This window comes from Lutra lutra, chromosome 16 (genome assembly GCF_902655055.1).
Source record: "Lutra lutra chromosome 16, mLutLut1.2, whole genome shotgun sequence".
Lineage (NCBI taxonomy): Eukaryota > Metazoa > Chordata > Mammalia > Carnivora > Mustelidae > Lutra > Lutra lutra.
Window position 1 is genome coordinate 47,782,267 of NC_062293.1, and position 18,852 is coordinate 47,801,118.

At 50.5% G+C, this 18,852-nt stretch overlaps 2 protein-coding genes across 6 annotated transcripts in view; both read right to left on the reverse strand.

Annotated features, from left to right (window-relative positions):
- Positions 1–18,852, reverse strand: part of LOC125086968 (ATP-sensitive inward rectifier potassium channel 12-like) — an 874,374-nt gene that overhangs the window by 351,633 nt on the left and 503,889 nt on the right. The window lies entirely within an intron of this gene.
- On the reverse strand, positions 585–18,747 carry CTNS (cystinosin, lysosomal cystine transporter). Of its 3 annotated transcripts, none has more exons than XM_047706720.1 (12): positions 18,391–18,747; positions 15,762–15,841; positions 11,622–11,700; positions 10,238–10,322; positions 6,914–7,017; positions 6,661–6,792; positions 5,783–5,882; positions 5,571–5,690; positions 4,414–4,506; positions 2,325–2,442; positions 1,903–2,017; positions 585–1,562 (listed from the first exon to the last, which is right to left on the reverse strand). In XM_047706720.1, the coding sequence occupies exons 2-12, from the start codon at positions 15,820–15,822 to the stop codon at positions 1,481–1,483; spliced, it is 1,089 nt and encodes a 362-aa protein (XP_047562676.1). In that variant the 5' UTR covers positions 15,823–15,841; positions 18,391–18,747; the 3' UTR covers positions 585–1,480. The 3 variants fall into 3 exon arrangements, with proteins under 3 accessions (XP_047562676.1, XP_047562674.1, XP_047562675.1); XM_047706718.1 differs by having other exon boundaries at positions 4,336–4,506; positions 18,391–18,738; XM_047706719.1 differs by lacking the exon at positions 18,391–18,747 and adding an exon at positions 18,192–18,359 and having other exon boundaries at positions 4,336–4,506.

An 18,852-nucleotide genomic window follows, 5' to 3' on the forward strand; every position in this document is an offset into this window, starting at 1 on the left:
AGCTGATGCCAGGCCTGCCTGTTGCTGTGTGGCCAGGGCCACATCTGTAGGAACATCTGGGAGCCGCTGCACTGGAAGTGGGGTGGAGAACTCTTCACCTCCCCTAGCTTGTTCCCCACTTGGGGCACTAAGGGGTTCATGGGAAAAAATACCTGTCCTCTACAACTCTTGAGAGCATACAGTTTATCAGAGACAGGAGTGCAGCTCCACATTTCCAGAGGCTGTGATCAGATGAGATGTGGGTAAGTTGGGAGATTACCAGGGCCTCTGCCTGGCCCAGTACAAATGCCACCCCCCACCCCCGCCGGCACTGAGAGTGCCCTTAACCCATCCAACCCATGCTCACAACCCCAGCTTGAGCAACATGCCCTGTACAGACGTGGTACCCACACGACCTACCTGGCCCTGAGCAGGCAGGCATCTTGCACTACGAGAGGCTTCTCCGATGAAGTGCCCCATCAGCATGCAGCCAGCTCGCCATCACTGTGTAACCCCTGCGTTTCCTTACCCGAATTCTCCCCAAGTCCTAAGGATTGGTTCTTAAGCCAACATACCTGCCTCCCACATCTGGTAAATGCTCAGTGTTCAGAAAGGAAACAAATCAGGTTTTAATTAAGGATACAGGCACCTCACATTAATCTTGCAGTAGAAAGTCTGAGAGTGAACTGACAAGGCACATCCTGGGACCCTCCCCTCCTGCCACAGGAAGGATAGCTGCCTGGGAGAAGAGGGAAGGAGGTTTGGAATAAGGGCTGGGCCCATGAGTTGTGTGTGAAGTGGTGTCAAGTCCTTAAGGGAGGCTCCTGAGTAGCCAAAAATTTGGTGAGTCTCAGGTAGGTGTCTGGGGTAAGTGAAGGAAGGGTCCAGCCCCTCCCCTACATGGGAACTACTCTCACCATTTGGCAGGTCTTACTGGCCTCTAAGGCACAGACTGGTATGTGTGTGCATGCACAGACGTGTCCTATACTCAGACACAAGATAAGGAGCAATTAAGGGGTTTACATAGGGTCCCTGACTCTGGGGAAGTAGAGGTAGGCAGAAGGTGAAGAAATTTAGCCACTCAGTTCAAAACATCCCTCCAAAAAATCCAAAAGGGGGTAGTATGGTAAAGATCCAGAAGGTCTGGGCATAAGCCTAGCTCAGAACCAATCTGTTGGGCACCTCAAGGCTCCGAAATCCAGTTTCTTTACCAGACACTAATCTGGCCGCCTGTGATATGGTTGTGCGTGTTGAATTATGTAGCATGAGTGTCAGGAAGGTGGATGCTCAGAGCATGTGGCCTTCAGAGAAGGGACCCCCCCCCCAACCAAGGCCTAATCCCAAAAGTCCTGTCCCCTCTGCCACCGCCACCAGCACCTCTGAGTCCATTGGCCACACCACCTGGCTGCTTGGGTCTCTGGGAACACACCAGTGGCAACAAAGCACCCTTGGCTCACAACTGCGGGATCAGTCCTTCAAGCTGCTCCCAGAAACTGGTCACTTAGGTCAAGGCCTTCGGCTCCAAGCTCAGCACCCAATCCTGCCTGGGACGGCTGTCAGAACCCATGTGTGCTGCCTGAAGCCTTAAAGAAAATAGAGACGGCGGCATCAAGACGCAGGAGGGCCAGATACCCGGCTGGCAAGGCCTGGGAGGGGCCATCAGTGGTGTGGTTTTCCATCTCAAAGCAGAGTCAGCCATCTGTCTCAGAGGGAGGCTCCTCCCAGCCTGGCCTGGGACAGTTCTGGCTGAGGGCAGGCTGGTTTGTGTGTCAGGTGTTTGACCTTGAGGAAGAGAGCACTTGCAACACTGTCAGCACACTGAGCCAGCCCTGCGCTCCAGGCTCTGCCCCAACCTTCCTGGTGGGCACAGGACCCGGGGCCATTTATGCTGGGGTCCCTGGGTGCTAGTTCAGTTGGTCATACCCTGGTTTATTTCTGTATAAGCAGAAGTGCTGAATGAAGAAGATCACATCGAAGAAGATGGAGAAGATGCCAAGTCCAAACTTGGTTGGGTCTCCGAAGATCAGTGTCCACTGGTCTGTTAACAGCCACAGGGGACAGAGTTTGGTTTTAAGTTGGCAGCTCCCGAAGCAGCTGGAGGATGTGGGGGCTGCGGGGTGATGGCAGGGGGCGGGGAGGAAGGTGTCCTCATCTGCCCAGGAAACCACAAATCCTCCCACTGTAAAGCCCCTTAGGTGAGTCTCACCCTTGAGTGCTGGGATTGGATCAGATTCCTAGGCTGAAGGGCTGGGGGTGTATGGGGTGGAGAGGTATCCCAGGAAGCCTGGCCCCCACCCTGTGCCTTCAGCCCACCAGATGGGAAGGCAGTCTGCTGGCTGACTCACCATTGTTGTAGGACTGGAGGAACATCTGGAGGAGGCTGAAGCTGCCCCCAGTGAAGTCCAGAAGCACGTTACCAATGCTCCAGCCCTCGGTGCTTTTGTAGTAAAAGTTCATGTAGGCCTGGGTCAGACAGAGGACAGCAGTGAGGGGGCTGGGTGGCCGCCTCTTAGACCTTGTGACCACCACTCCAAACAAGAACAGCTCTAATTCCTCCCACTCATGTGCTCAGGCCTCAGCATCAAGGAACACAGTGACCTTTGGGCTCTGACAAGTCCGCCAGCGGACAGAACAGTATGGGCGGGTCCCTGTGTCTCATGTTGACACATAGCAAACAGCTCTCCTCCTCTCACCCCTGCACCTCACAACTGCAAAGGAGGGGGAGATGTTGCTTCTCCATCTTTATCCTTCCCTCTTCTGGGATGAGACCCTATCCTGGTTTTCTGGCAATTGATTTTTCTTCTCATTTCCAGTGAAGGTGAAACCCAGCCTGGATTTCATGTTGTGCTTATGAATATGCTGCCTGGTCTGGGATCTTGGCTCCACCACTGGAGGGAGGTTATCTTGGGAGTGTTATCTTGGGAAGTTCTAACCTCAGTTTTTTCCCATCTGTAGTGTGGACTTGACTACCACCTCAGCTCTGGCTGGGCTCTGGAGACTGCATCTCAGGCTTCCTAGGTCTAGTTGGGGAGGTCCACTTGTACATCCCCCCACTTTCTACTGTCACTGCCCCACATCCTTCCTCCAATGCCAGAACCCTCTGGACTTCTCTGACTGGGGCAACTTCCCTGTCACCCAAGAGGAAAGGTGTGGCCTCCGTAGTGGGTCTTCTCCCAGGTCTTCTCTACCTATTAAGTCCCCTTCTTCATCCTCTTCCACCCTCTTTCATGCTTGTGGCCACCTCTCCAGTCTTGGGACAATTCCAGACATCTCCAAATGGGGCTCCTGCCTCCTGAGTTGACCAGGCCCAAGCCTTCCCACACTCAGGGACTGTGGCCCTACTTCCCTCAAGACTTCCCCGCCAACCCCAACCATTCTGAAGCCTTCTTCCCTAGCCCCCTAAGGCCTGACCCTACCTTTTTTATATTTTAGAATACATTTTTTCTGGCCCTACCTTTTTAGCTTCAACAGTGCTTCTTGCTGCCTCCCGTACTTCTCTGCCTATGCTGCTGTGCAGGTTGCCCCTGGCCTAGAATCCCCCTTCTCTCTTGCCCACAAAATTAAGTCCTGCTCATCCTTAAGAGCCTGGATCTGTTTCCATGCCCTCCAAGAGACATGCCTTGGCTCTTGGAGGGTGTGGATGGATGCTCTCTTTCCTGAACCCATGAAATACAAGGTTCTCTGCACTGGGGAAACTGAGAAGGAGGCTCCTCCATGGGTAATGGGGTGAGTTATGGGAGGCCCTAGATTCAGCGGTGGAGCCCGCCACTGGCAGCTACTTCACACCTCCCCCTGTCCTGGGCCATTTGGGCTAAGGGGGAAGTCATGTTGGACTCTTAGATCTCCGAATCTGAATAGGGCCCAGTACTTGAGGGATCATGCTGAGGGTCCCTAAGGTGTATCCTGGATGGGACCTCTGAGCAAAACCTCTCGATGGGATGCTGGGCTGCCTCCTCTCACTGGCTCTTTCCCAAGTCTCCTGCCGCTGCTTTGTCAGGGTTATCAGTTGTAGCAATGGTGGGCAAGGGTGGTTGGGGTGGGGGAAGAACTGATGTCCTTAGGAAAGACTGGGATGGAGAGACAAGTGACCTGCACAACCTGACTCTCAGAGTTGTGCAGGAGTACAGAGAAGTCTCTACTGACCCTCAGGCGACTGCTGGCCCCAGGGAAGGGAGCAGTGCTTACGGCCGGATTTCTGCTAGGCCCCGCTCTGGCTGGGCTCAGGACTTCCACTGCAACTTTCCATTCACATCTCCACACCCCAGCTACAAGCTGCCCCATGGGAGCAGAACCTGCACCCTGTCATGCCTCCCACGCTAATGGCCACATGAAGAGTAAGGAAGGCCCTGGAGGCACCTGCGGAAAATACTTGACCAGCGTCACTGCGAGCTTGATGTAGGAGAAGCAGAAGAGAAACTGCAGCCATGTGATTACCCCAACTGCAGCCAAAATCATGGTGACGAGCACGAAGACCCATGAGAGCACCAGGAAGCTGATGGTAGGCCAGGACACATGCTGGTTGCCTTGCTGAGGATGACAGAGAGAAGCAAAGGGAGTAGATAGTAGGGGCTGGGGTGGGGGCATAGAGAGCCCAGTACCAGTCACACCCTTGTCACTCTCAGGGTCTATTTCAGTTCTTTTTAGATTTTCCAGAGCTCATTTTCTTCTTGTTCCCACACTGCAAAGCTGGGTGCCTCTCAGAGGCCACCAGGAGCTGGAAATGTGGCCTGCAACACAAGAGAGGCCTGTGCCTCATTCCATGATCCAGGTGGAGCCTGATCACCTCTGGAACCCATCCCTCACCCTAACTTGCCCCAAAGCAGGCCTTCACCCAGCTTCACAGCAAAGGGTAAGAAAACCTAGAAAGTTCGTGAAGGCAAGAGCCAAGCAGTCCCTGGCTGACCCTGCATGTGCAGAAGGAGCTCCCTGAAGGAAGCAGTGTATCCACAGGCAAGTGAGACAAAACGTACCTATTGGTCTGAAAATTGCCCTAATGGTGCCTTTCCCTGCTGAGACACCTTCCAGCAATACAGCCCTCCAGCAATATGGCTGAGGCCAAAGTTTCTTCAGCATGGCAAGCAGACCCCTCAGGAGCCTGTTCCCCTCTCTGGGACCCCGAGCCCCAGCCATACCCATTTGCTCATAGTGGCTCTCACTGCCCCTTGGCCTTCACAATTGCACCCTCCAGCTGGGGCTGCCCCACCCTGGCCTCTTCCTCATCACCCTGGCAACATCACTTACACTATGGACCACAACTCCACCCCACTTCCATGCTGCCCTCCTTCCCTGCTCCTCCCTGGCCCTGGCAGGGCCTCCAGGAGCCACCTGTGTCCTCCCCTCCTGCTCAGCTCTCAATCTGATAGGTCATGACCGCCTCTCTGTGTCCCTCACCCCAGACCTGGGGTCCTGAGGGCTCGGGTTCATGGGTGTCCCCCGTACCCAGCACAGGGCCAGCTCTATTATCTCCATCTCAGTGAGTAGACGCTGAGTTTCTATGTCTTCCGTAAAACGGGAGGAGTGGGGAGCAGGTGGTAGGGGGTGTTGTTGCCTAGGCAGCCCGAGGTGGGGTGGGCACCGAATTCATCTCTCACCTCATAGAGGAAACACTGCACCATGACAACCAGGGTCAGGGCGACTGCGTGCAGACTGAAGAAGACATCGTTACTGTCCACAGGGTTCACTCCATTGGGATATTTGAGGAAAAACTGCTCCTGGTTGAGGGGTTGGGAGAAGCTTGGGGGTGAGGTGCAGCCCAGCTACCCACCAGGTTGGGCCGGGCTGCAGTGGGCAGGCAGTGCCATACCTTAATGGAGGGTACCCAGAGGAGACCAATGTTGAACACGCTGTAGGCCACGAAGCCTGTCAGGTTCAGGGCCACGAAGTCAAAGCTTAGACCAACGACACTGTGGCATGGGAGCAATGAAGAGAAATCAGGGCAAAGGGTGAGACTGGAGGGAAGAGAGGGGACAGAGCTTCCAGCACAAGGGGAGGAGGGCCCAGGTCTCCCAAGGACAGCACCGCCCTCAGATCCCTCTGCAAACCCCAGTCAATGCCACCCAATCTTGCCCTCTTGGGAAACAGTTTCCTTCCTCCCTCCCGCCCTCCCTCGTCTCCTGCCTCTTCAAGTCCTGGCCCCACAGGGGAAGTCTTGGAGGCCTCCTCCAGAGAGGAAGCATCTTCTTTCCTGGCTCCCAGCTCAGCAGCCCCCTACAAGGCCCATTTGGTAGAGGTGACTCAAAAGAGCTTGGGTCCTTGCTGTGCAGAGACACAACTCTAGGCCCACTGGGTCTTTAAAGTCAGGGTGGGGCGGCTTCACCTCCAAGGCTGAAGGACCCAGCCTGGCCCTGCTGCAAGACCTGACACTAATTCCTCCAGGGCTGGGTGGACCAAGAACAGAGCAGATGTGGTGGACTCCCCCCAACCCTGCCCATTCTCCCCTTCCTGAAAAGCCCCATTTTGTTGCTTTCACACAGAGGAGCTGAACTGGGCCACAGAACAAATGCCGAGAGCTTCAAGTCCTGCCACAGGCTCTTAGAGCTTTCACACTGGACACTTTCTAGAAAGGGCAAGAAGAGAGAAGAGCAGAGGAGGAAAGTCTGAGCCCATGCTGCCTACAGCCTCTCTGGAATGCCTCCCATCTTACCAGCCTCTAGTGACTTCACATCAAGTTTAGCAGGTTACCTTTTCCGCCTCCAGTTGGTGATCACCTGCGGGTAGAAGGAGATGGACCAGGCCACAAAGTAAATCCAGCCAATCACTTGGTTTATGGTGCTAACGACATCACTGTGGATGACCAGGAAGCGGATCCTCGGGCTATAAAGAGTTTGGGGTCTGAGATGAGCTGAGGCTGGGCTTGAAGGAAACACCCCTGTTCTTAACACTGCCAGCCTCCTGTCTCATTGCTTAAGGCCCACTTGGGCTGAGGTCAGCCTACCCAGTCTGGTTGGAATGATTTCCGTGCAGATAAACAGTAACTTGTCCAACATTTTGAGATGTCACTTGAAAAGAGGCATCTGTCACTCCAGGAGGCACCACAACCTGTTAAGAAACCTGAATTCAATCTGGTGCTACAGTTATTAGGACTTCAATGTCCAGCTCCAGGCTACACTCTAGGAATGATGAGACAGACCACACACGGTGCCTGCCTTCTAAGAGCTTACCAGTAAGAGGGAGAAACACTGGATCAACTACCTGCATGCTCCCCGCGCCAATACCTATGTGTTAGAGGATCCTCAGGCCCTCCCCTGCCCCAACTACCAGGGAAGGTGGGATAGCTCTTCTCCTCTTCCTAACTATGAGATCTCAGGCAAGTTATTCAAGCTCTGACCTCAGTTTGCTCCACCTGTACATGGGGATGAAGTGTCTACCTTACAAGGCTGCTATGAATGGCGTAATGTCCATAAATACTATGACTGCTATTACTTCTACTTCTTTTATAATGGAAGGCTCCTCAATGCCCACAAATGATGTCTGCCCCATGCCCAGTGTAGCTGACAAGTGACAAAACAGAAGAGGTGCACAGAGTAGACACCTTCAGGGAGAGAGAATGTTTTCCCCTCCTTTCTGACCAATACTTATCAAAAGCTCTCCTCTGAGAAACAGTACTTGGAGGCCTGCTTGCCATATCTGATCTCCCAGTCCCCACCACCAACCCTCGACATTCTCAAATCTCTCAAGTGTGGCAGGGAGCAGAACGATATACCTTCCCTGAATCTTTTCCCCCACTTTGTTCCCTGGATATTCCTCTGGGCCCCAACCTCCACCCATACCACAGGCACTGTGAAGATGCAGCCATTAGAATTCAGGGGCTTCTTTATGAGGATCCCGGAAGATTTTTTTTTTTTTAAAGATTTTATTTATTTATTTGACAGATAGAGATCACAAGTAGGCAGAGAGGCGGAAGCAGGCTCCCTGCCAAGCAGAGAGCCCGATGCGGGGCTTGATCCCAGGACTCTGGGATCATGACCTGAGCCGAAGGCAGGGGCTTTAACCCACTGAGCCACCCAGGCGCCCCCCTGGAAGATGTTTTTAGCACTGGAAATCAGGGGGCTTTGGCAGAACAAGTGAAATGGTATAAGTGGCTGCCACAAAGCCCAGAGTCCGATTCGTGGCCTGCCTCGTGCAAGCTACATCCTCATGCCATGTAGTACTCCTGGCTACTTTTTCTTATTTTTAACAAATTTTTTTGGTAATGCTGTTTGTATATTTGTTAAGTGGCCTCTAAGTCCCTTTAGGAACTAGGCAGGAAGAAGACCAGTCAACTGGAAATCAACGGATACAAGGCAGAAGGAAATAGTAACTATCACTATCTTTTTTTTTAATTATTAAGCTTTATTTTTAATTAATTCTTTTAGAGAGAGTGAGAGAGAGCATGTGCGTGCCAAGTGGGGAGGGGCAGAAGAAGGAGAGAAAGAATCTTAAGCAGGCTCCACACTCGGCATGGAGCTTGACACGGGGCTTGATCTTAAGACCTTGAGATCATGACCTGAGCTGAAATCAAGAGTCAGGCACTTAGCCGACTAAGCCACCCAGGCACCCCAAGAAACTTTATTTTAAGAACAATTTTAGGTCTACAGCAAAATTTATCACTATTTTTTACTGAGTGCTTTCTTTCTACATGCCAGATAAAATTCTAGAAATTTTATACTTGCTTTTACTCCTCACAACCCTGTCAAGTAGACATGACTAATGTTACAATTATGTCTACAAATGAGGACTTGATGCGGTATTGGGTGGAGTACCTTATCTGAGATTCCTAGACTGCCTGACCCCCAAATTCTATCTAGTGGTTTCCAAAGGCACAGGGAGTAGAGAGGAGTGCTTAGAGCTGGATTGGGGGGGGGCGTACAGGTTGGCCAAATAAAGGGCATCACAAAAAGTGGGTTGGCACCCGTACAGATCATTCTATAACTGGATTTGACTCCCACTATATAATTTTTAAAAAAATTATAGTTGACATACAATGTTATCCACCATTAAAGTTACATAAAAGTGAATCCTAACATATGTGCAGAAAAGTTACATCACAGCTTGATGAAGTAACAACCACAAACCAAGATCAAACACGCAGGTCAAGAAATGGAACACTTCCAGCACTCCAGAAGCCCTGTTCTACTCCTTTCCAGACTCACCTGATCTGCAGGGGAAACTGCTGTGCTGACCAACACTACGGATTGGTCTTGACTGTGTGTGCACTTTAGACACAAGGAAGCACACAATGTGGGCTTCTCTGAGCCAGGCTTTCCTTGCTTAAGATTACGTTTGATTTTTACTGGCCCTAAACTAGGTGATTGCATCATTCCTCAGACTCTAAATTTTTTAGAGTAGATCAAACCAGACCTCAGCTGGGTGCTACAATCTGCTGTGAGAACCAATGGCTTTTCTTACCCTACGGCAGGCTTCGTGCCCCACGGCAGGGGAAAGTTGAGAGAAATGGCTCTAATGAGGTGTGCTGTTCACTAGAGGGTGAGACAGAATTGCCCTCCCACACAAGTCCCTTCTGGGTTGACGCCCTTTATTTGACCACATGCTTCAGTACTGTTTTCATGCTAGGGGCCTCAGAGCCAACCTGTAGCCCATCTCTGCAACCACACAGGGCCTCATGACGAGCTACGTAGTTATCCCTGCATCTACCTTGTCAATTTTTTTTTTTTAAACTCTTGTTTTTTCTCTACAGTGCTGCCTTCCCTACTGATATTTTTAATCTAGTCAGTTAGTAATTGGCTCAAATGTTGGTAAGGTAGGAGCAATGTGTATATTAACAGATGAATGCATAAGGGCTATGAGTAGTTATCGTTAGCATTTGGCTTCAGTTTTTGGAAATAACTTTCAACCAGTAGAACCTCAGAAGAGGCAAACTTCAGTGTGGGCCTAAATCATCTGGAGATCTTGCTCATATGCAAGTTTTGAATTAGCAGGTTTGGGATGGGGCCCACAATTCTGAATTTCTCATAGGTTTTCAAGCAGGGACAGTACTGCTCATCTGCCAATGCCCTCTAAGCAGCCAAGTTTTAGAAAGCCATCTTATTAAGAATTTCTTCTACATTCCCATTTTTGCCTTAAATTTCTTGCTACCACCCTCCTCATTCCAACTATGTGGCATAAAATGCCCATCCTCAAAGACAAACAAAGCCCAAATCAGAGATTTTTAGAATTATGGAACGGGAGCAGCCCATGGCATAAAAACAAGGTGGCCTATTTTGAAAAGCACTTACTTAAAAACTATTTTGTTACCCAGCAGTTAAAATTCATTACTTACTTCATCGGGGAGCTCAAGGATAGTAACATTTTTTGAACGAAATGTGATTTGAAAAGTGATCACCAAGGTTGCATTTAATGGATGCCTGTGGAGGATAAAAGTCTGATTACTGCTGAGAAGTTGGACACTGTGAGATCTCAACCAATCCTCTGAACTTCACATCGGGCGTGTCACTGCTCAAGCAATTAAGGATTTTGGGTCTGTCACTTCTCAAGCAATTACAGTTAAGTGCTCTGTGCTAGGCCCTGAGTGGTTGTGGTGGGGTCCTTGCTCCTAGGAGCTTTCCATCGTTATCGGGAGACAAAAGGCCCACAGGGGCCAGATGAGAGCATGAGAAGGTGGGGAACGGGTTGTGACTGCCAAATGAAGTGTCCAGAGGCCAACAGGACCATGCCATCTGTTCTGATAGAGAAGGCTTTCAAGGGCTTGGGTCTGAGCAGAGACCAGTGTGTCCCCAGAAAGCCAGGAGACATGTACGATGGGAGTAGCTGGTGGTGTCCTCAAGTGTGAATGTACAGACCTGGGGTTCATTTGGAAGGCTACGGAAAGCCACCTGAGGATTCTGGAGAGGGGTGATGTGGTGAGGGGATGGCTTGTCAGATTTATAAGGTGTCCATATAATGGGGTGGCAGGAGCTGAGACAGAATCCAAGTTCCTATTAAAGCTTTGGCTGGAGATCAGACTTCCCAGGAGAGGTGAAAAAAGGGGAGAAGGGTAAAGAGATAAGGACAGGATTCTAGATCTCGGGGAATCCTCACGGCTGGGAGGCAAGAGTAGGGAGAAGCAGTGAAGGACAGGGAGGAGGCATGTTCTCTAGCAGTCTATACTAGGTTGGTACCTCACAACTGAACCAGCAGATGTTAGCCAGTAAGACTCTCAGACAAGACCAAGTGGGAGTGTTGCCATGAATGGGGTCCACCCAAAAAGGTCACTTCTGCTTTTGGAAGGGATCTTAGAACAGCTTAGCTCCTTGACCCTTGACCTTCAGGGCTCTCAGCAAATACTTAGAGCCTTGGAAGGGACTACTCTGAAGCATCAAATGCTGATCACTCAAGGTCACCTCAGCCAAGGAAAAGGTTCCTGAAACAAGGATTCATTGGCTGGGAGTGGAGACTCTAGGACATGAGTCTGCAGATCACCTGCTATCATGCTATCACCTTCCTCTGGCTTTTTTTTTTTTTAAAGCTTATTTTATTTTCTCAGGACAGAAGGGACTTGATGACCTCATACAGAATATCCACTGGCCCTTGGGTTCCCTGGCTTGTCTTAAAGTGAAGGGGCAAAGGTATCACACTTGAAATATGAACAGAGCCAGGGGTCAGCCTTGACCTGGCCATGGGGTGAATAAACTGGCTGATGACAAGAGTTGGGCCCAGGGACTTACTGAAGGGTGATGCTGATGTTGGCTGAGCTTCCATTTTCCAGCTTCACAGTGGGAGGGACGGTGAGGTCGACTGTCGACTCTAGAAGGACCCAAACCAATGACAAATCATTAAGTCAGAGAACTTAGGCTCACAAGGAAGAACTGGGATAAGGATCCCCAATATCTGAACTCATGAGCTCTGACTTGGGACAACCCCCATCTTCTAGAAGACATGGAGGTCCTGAGAGGATGGGTGCTGGGCCTGGAAACCTGAGCCTTCATTATGCTCTTTCTCCTTCTGCTGCCAGAGAGAGGTAGACATAGGCCCAAGCAGGAAACACTGTAGCTTCTTCTTCCCCACACTGAAAGGGTCTGAGGCTGAGTGACCCAGAGTTTTAGAATACTGGAGCCCAAAAATTGTCACACAGGAATTCAAGCATCAATCTGGGACTGAAAAATGTAGACTTGAACCCCCTCTTCAGATGGGAAAGCACTGGGGTCTCTTCTGTTCATGGAGCTAAAATGGCCCTATAGAACTGGTCCAGCCTTTTCTGTACTCTCAGAGATACACAGGGCCCAGCTACCTTGTTTCCAAAGAACCCCTTTGGACTCTGTACTAACTTAGCCTAAGCCATTCACTGATCCCCTTCCTGAGGCTGACTATACTGGGGAGTGGGGGGAAAATGGTGACTACCACAGTCTCACTATCAGTGATTTCTTTTTGGCACTAAGGTGTTAATGCAGGATAAGGTAGACAAATAGGCCTTGGGAGTGAGGGAGGAAACAGGTTTGGGAGGCCAAATACCCCAGAGCAAATTGGCCATAGAACCCGAGTGAGTTAGCCTCTCCCTGACCTCTTCCTGTGTTCTTTGGGCAGCCCACACTCCCACCTCACCTTACTCCCAGGTGTACTCAAAGCCCCAGTCACCTGTCCACCTCACCTCCCTAAGGGCCTTCAGGGTTACACAAGGAATAAGGAGTGGTCATGAAGCTAGACTGGGCAGGAAGGGAGCCCACGGGAAAGGAGCTCAACTTGATTAAGACACTCCTTGTAGGGGGAACGGCTATAGGCAGGGCCCAGGTTTCTCTCCTCCCAGTTCTCTTCAGACAGAAGATCAAGAACTGAGATCAGAAGTTTTAGGTGTTCAGGTTGGAAGGGAACTTAAAAGTTCCAGATAAAACCTCCACGGTCTGATCCCCCTTTTCATTATTCCTACCTGGCAGTTGCTCTTCCTCTGCCTGAACATTTCTAAGAACAGTAACCTCATCTCCTGCCAAGGAATCGGCCAGCCTGGAACTTTGTCCTTCTGGGCCTGGCTCTGCTACCTGGGGCCTTGGAAGGCCACCTTCCCCACGACAACCCTGCACCATGAATGTGGACAGACGCAGGCTCTGTCATGTGCACTTGCAAGCCTCCAACAGGGAGAATCCCACAGTCTGAGGTCTCTAGTCTCGGCAGTCTCCTCACATCTGCCTGGCTTGGTCCCACTGAGTGGGTATGTTCCCATGCTGGTCCTGGCAGAGGCCAAGGACCTCTCAGAGCTGAGTGGGACGACCCCTCCCTCATGTGTAGCCTCAGGACCTGGAGGCAACTTTGGCAACTCTGTCCCTTCTTTTTCACACTCTTGATAGCAACGTGAGGCTTTGTTCTGGGCTTGTACAGCTGGGAGGTGGTAGGACTTAAGGTCCCTATTGTTATTTTCTATCTAGAGTTGAGGACCACACCAGATAAGCAAAACCATTGACGAGACAGTACCCAGGACAGACAGTGATGCCAGGCAGCCCCCACATCTCTGGGGTAACCTATAACCTCGGGCCCAAAGGTTCTACTGGGCTGTGGTCATGGCAAGCTAGAGATCCATGTGGCCTTTGCTCTTCCATATTCTTAGCACTTTACAAGAAGAGGCTGTGAGCTCCTGAGAACCAGATCATGGACTCTTTGCTTTCCCCTCACTGAGAGTCCCTGGAGACAGCGGCACTTAGCAGCTGAGAGACTGGGCTCTGAAGTCACACGGTCCATCTGCCTTTGTCACTCCCCTGCTTCCTTCCTTCCTTGTTTATAACCTCTATGTGGGCCTCTTTCTTCACCTATAAGGTGGAGGGAATGGCACTACGTACTTCACATGGCGCTGTGAAGATACAGTGTGATAGTGTTTGTGACACATTTCCTATGTGGCCTGAGTGCTGGCAACTGTTCTCATCAGGTAAACACAGCAGGACATTTTCAAGCTCAAGATGGCAGGCAGTTAAGAAACAGGCATCCTTTCCAGGGAAAGTGCATTCTAAAGTTTGCCCTGGGGCAAGAGGCTCTGAAAACCATAAGAATTACCAAACAAGTCTTCATGAAACCACCCAAAGTTTCCCCTGAGGCAGGGTATTTTTAAAATTTTTTCTGAAGGAATACTTATTGGCACCTCGCACTGTGCTTCCCATCCCACCCACTCTGCCACACTGCTAACCCATTCTCTAATTACTGTAACAGTGAGAGGTGGGTATTATCATTCCCACTTTGGATATAAGGAAACAGAATCCCCAGAGGGAAAGTGTCTTGCCCACACAGCTCAGAAATGGAGGAGGCAGGATTCAAACCCAGGCCTGTTGGGCCTGAGGCCGAGCTTCTCGCCACTAGGTGGCAGTGCCTCAAGATTCCACCCAGAGAAGGCAAGAGACTTCTCTACAGTCCTTGATGACCAATCCCCAGAGTAAAGAGAAAACAAGCAGAATGAGATTAGAACCCCAATTCTAGTCACTTGATTTTATGGTGTTTACATCATTCTTTTTCAATGACATTCAGGAAGGATGCAAAGAAATAAAACGGAGCAAGGATCCTGTGCAGGTCCCACCTTTGGGGATGACTTTTATCCTCTCCTGGGCCAAAGTTTCCCCTCTGTATAACTCAGGTGGTGGTGGCCAGATGCGCTCTTCCTTCCTGGGCTTTATCTAAAGCCTGACAGTGCATGTGTGACACACACCTGGGCCTCAGGCCCAGAGAATATGAAACAGCAGGTCTGGAGTGGGGCTCTGGAATTCATGTTGAGAAACACCAGGCTTCATGGTACCACCTTTCCTTTCTTGGAAATTGTTTATCCACAAGGTGTGACTGCAAAGTCACATGACTGATTATTTAACAAATCTGGAAGAGCCGTCCAGAGGCCACATGACTGTTACGGTACCGCCACTGTGCACGGCTCTCAGGAAGCTTCTGCAGGATTTGTATTGTGTGTACAAGGGTCACTTGAAATCTTTAGTCAGAGATTTTAAAATATATTTGATTTTTTAAAAAAAGATTTTATTCATTCGATAGAGAGAGAGAGGGCCCAAGCAGAGGGAGTGGAGAGGGAGAAGGAGGCTTCCTCTAAGTAGGGAGCGTGACCTGGGGCTTGATCCCGGGACCCTGGGATCAGGGCCTGAGCCGAAGGCAGCCACTTAACCGACTGAGTCACCCAGGCACTCAGATATATTTGATTTTTGACAATAGCTAAGCTGATGATCAAAATAACTGGCCTGCCATCCTAGGAGTGTAAATACTTTCCATCCTTTTCATGGAAGAAATTTCAGCAATGTTTGGGCAGTGGGAGAACTGACAGAATGATATAAGCCTCTAATCTAAGGGCCCTGCTGCTCACAAACCTCATAAGGATGCCCAAACCCCAAGGTATTTTTTGACACCCAGCCTGTGTTACGTGAGGCCCTTGCTGCACTTGGGCTGCTGCACCCTGTTCTCTCTAAGAGAAGGTTTTTCATCTTACAAGGAGATGCTGGGAAGACTCCTCACATATCTGAGCCTGACAGAAGAACCAGGTGCAACAAGTTGATGACTTCGCTTGCTTCTGCAGCATCTCCTAGGACCTAGAATTCCTTCTGTGAGGTCCACAGACCACAGAGTTGTTGGAGCACATCAGTTTGACTTTGGTGGTACAGGAAAGGTAACAGGGACCTCATGGAAGAAGGCCAATTATTTGCAGAATCATCTGGATCCTTGTGAAAGTCCTGAACCCCATACCTGCATCTGCTCCAGCACCCAGTGGTCATTTGGCCAAGGAGCCGGCAGACACATGCACGCCAGACAATCCTAAGCCCTTGGCTATGAACAGGTCTGGCTACTTACTCTGTTGCACCATCTCCCTCTTTACGAAGCTGATGACCCATTTCTAAACTCACCACACTTCTCTATGAGCTTCAGGGGAAGAAGGATAAAAATAATCAGCCAACTCCTTATCATGTTCCTCAATTTCAAAGAACTAGGAAGAAAAACAAAGAGCAAGAGTTCAGGTTAAGTTTGGAGCAACTCAGGAACAAATGGACAATATGCCAGCTGGAATCAAGGCACATAAAGGACGTTTACCTCACTCTTGTGACCTCATCATGCACTTTGCATCACCAGCTCAGAGGTGACTGGGGGGAGGGGGGTATGGAACACAGCTTTCTTTGACATGTGGAGCTATGGGCTCAGAAAGGCTAAGTGTGTTGTGTAAGGTTCCACTCTGAGGAAGCAGACAACTACTGATTTTTTCCCTCTTCACCTGCTTCTTGTAACTAGTTAACAAAAAGAAAGAATGCAGTTTCATTGCCTGGGTTTTTTTTTTAATGTTTGTTTGTTTTCAAAAAGTTATCCAAACTGTGGTCAGATATTTGACTTGGTGAACCTACGAACCCTAAGGAAAGTAATTGCATTCCTGTCCTGGGACAAAAGCATAACGGGCTAATGCCACCCGAGGACACCAGGTTAAGACTTTTTCATTTAACAAATGTCACCTCGCCAGGACTGGCAGGGATCACACATGATAGGAACCCAGTGAGTGATGAGTCCCAGATTAGCCCAGGGGAAACTCATTGGTTAAGTGAGGGAGATGTACTACATAACACCTATAGCCCAGTGTACAGCAGATGAACTGCAGGTCAAGATGGGGCAAGTCAGCATGGATATCTCTAACTTGTCTGTACCTGCTGCCTTAGCATGCACAGCCTAGACCCTCCCACCTGACAGCCTCTGGGGATTCCCGCAGGCACAGCTAGGAGAGGGCTGTGTGGAAACACCTCTCTGGTTTCAGTTTTCCCAAAAGGCCTCAAGGCACCTCTTGATACAGCCCTCCCTTCAAACACGTCTTCCCGAGGGCTCCAGCCTGCCTGATCTCTGCCTGTCCCTGTCTCCTCCAGGGGCCTATCTTGTCTGAGCAGCTCCCTTTGATCTGTTAGGTCTTTATCTCAGGAGCTTTCACACCTGCTGGCACAGACCTCTGTCTCTGGCCTCCTCTGGAGTCCTTCCCTTTGATGCTATATCTCTATGCTCTCTACCACCACTTTCTGTACCCTGACCTGCAGGGAATTGCTCTCCTGTGTCTGTGGAATGACCACAGGTCTCCCATTCACTCTTGACACTCTCTGCTCCTCATACCCCCCTGTGTCCCTGTGTCCATAAGTTCAGGATTCAGAATGTCCCTTAGGGACATAAAGTCTGGGTTTTCCTCCGGAAATCAGATATGAATCAAGCCTAACCAGCTCCTCTCTCATCCTGCAGGAGTGGAATGTGGACTGAGAAACTCCAATGTTTGGTCAGCAAAAGTCCCCCAGCCCCAGGGGCTGAAATACCTTGGAGGAAAGACACCAGGACAGACATTGAGAGGTATGTTGATTAAAATGTCAGAAAAAGGTCAGAGTGATATGTATACACTAAAACTATGTCTTGCGAATGCTACAAGGTAGAAATGGGAGAATTTCATGACCATGGGCTCTGTCAGCATGGCCCTCTTCCTGTGCAAGTTCTATCTTCCAGGTTTTACTCAGATACCATTTTAAGAAGTCTCCCATTCTCAAACCACAAGTCCCAGGAGCAACCTGGGGTCAGGGGTTTCCAGCTGCTGTCAAGTATCTGACTTAATCATGACAACTGTTTTACAACCTGCAAATCCTTGAGTCTCCTTCTCTTGTGAAACACAGAAAGTGGCAAGAATGTGTGCCCTGCAGACAGACTGCATAGGTTTGAATCTGGGCTCCCCAAATGTTAATTGGGGGTGCTACTTAACCTCCTCAATCTTCAATTTCCTAATGTGAAAACAAGGGCAGTGAGACTACATCATGGGACTTAAATGAGATGAAATGCAAAACATGGCTTGTGGTTCTCCAAAGGGGGACAGTATATAAACTGATTAAATCAATGTTATTAAAATTTCATGATGGTGGGAAGGAGTTCATTAGAAAAAAAAGGTTGAGAAACAATGTTGTAAAATGATCATTACTGTTGCCTCGGGCACCTAGCAAGCTCTCATAAAGCACAGGTGATTATTTTTCTCAATTCTTTGAAAAGGGTAGGGCCCAGGCAGTTGTCCTACCTTCCCCAAGTCTGAAAGCCCCGGAATGCAGGGCGGAGTCTCATTCTACCCAGTCCCCCAGAACGCAGACCGGCGCTCAGCACACCAACGCGGGTTCGTGGAATGGGTTTTCCAGCATCTTCTCCCTCCAAAGTAATCTGCAAACTCTGCGACCCATATTCAGGTAGCAACTAACCCAAAGGCGGGGAGGGGGCTTCGGACTTGCACTAGGGTAGAGCACCCACACCACCGCGGCAGCCCCGTGTCCCTTGCCTCCGCTCACCACCACGCGGGCCTTTCAATCTGGAGGCTGTCTGGTGTCTCGAGGCCGGGATTCCTGGTAGGTGATGGAACCCTGGCGCGGCTGGAGGGGGATTAGACGTACCGCAAGATCCTCAACCGACTTACAGTGCCAGTCTTTAACCCTCTGGGGTTCCGCCGGGTAAATGGAGGGAGGCTGTTGGGGCCGCGCCGACTCTCACCTGAGATCCTCTAGGATCAGGGAACCGACCACACCGGACGCTGGATCCGTTTCGTACTGTACCCGCTTTCCCCGGCAGCCTGACTTTGGGTGGGGGCGGGGCAGAAGTCACCTGACTCCAGCCACCTGATTCTCGGCGATGCACTCTGGGAACTGTAGTTTAGTCTTAGCTCGACAATTGGGCAGGATTGGGGCTCAGCAGAGGGGCCTAGGCGCCTTGGCAGGGATGGGGGCTCAGGTGTGTGGGAGGCTTAAACCACTTTTGGGGACACAGAGGCTCTCGGAGCCCCGAGTGCCTGTCGGCGAACCCTGCGCCACTACGATGAGCGAGGCCGGGGAGGGAAGCCACTGTCCTAGAACGGCTGTCATGGGGAACAGGGCCCTCTAGATCCTGCCTTCCGCCGCCTCTCCGCCTATTGCCAGGGCTCGCCGCGAGGGTAGGCGGGGCTTCGCCTTCTTAGAC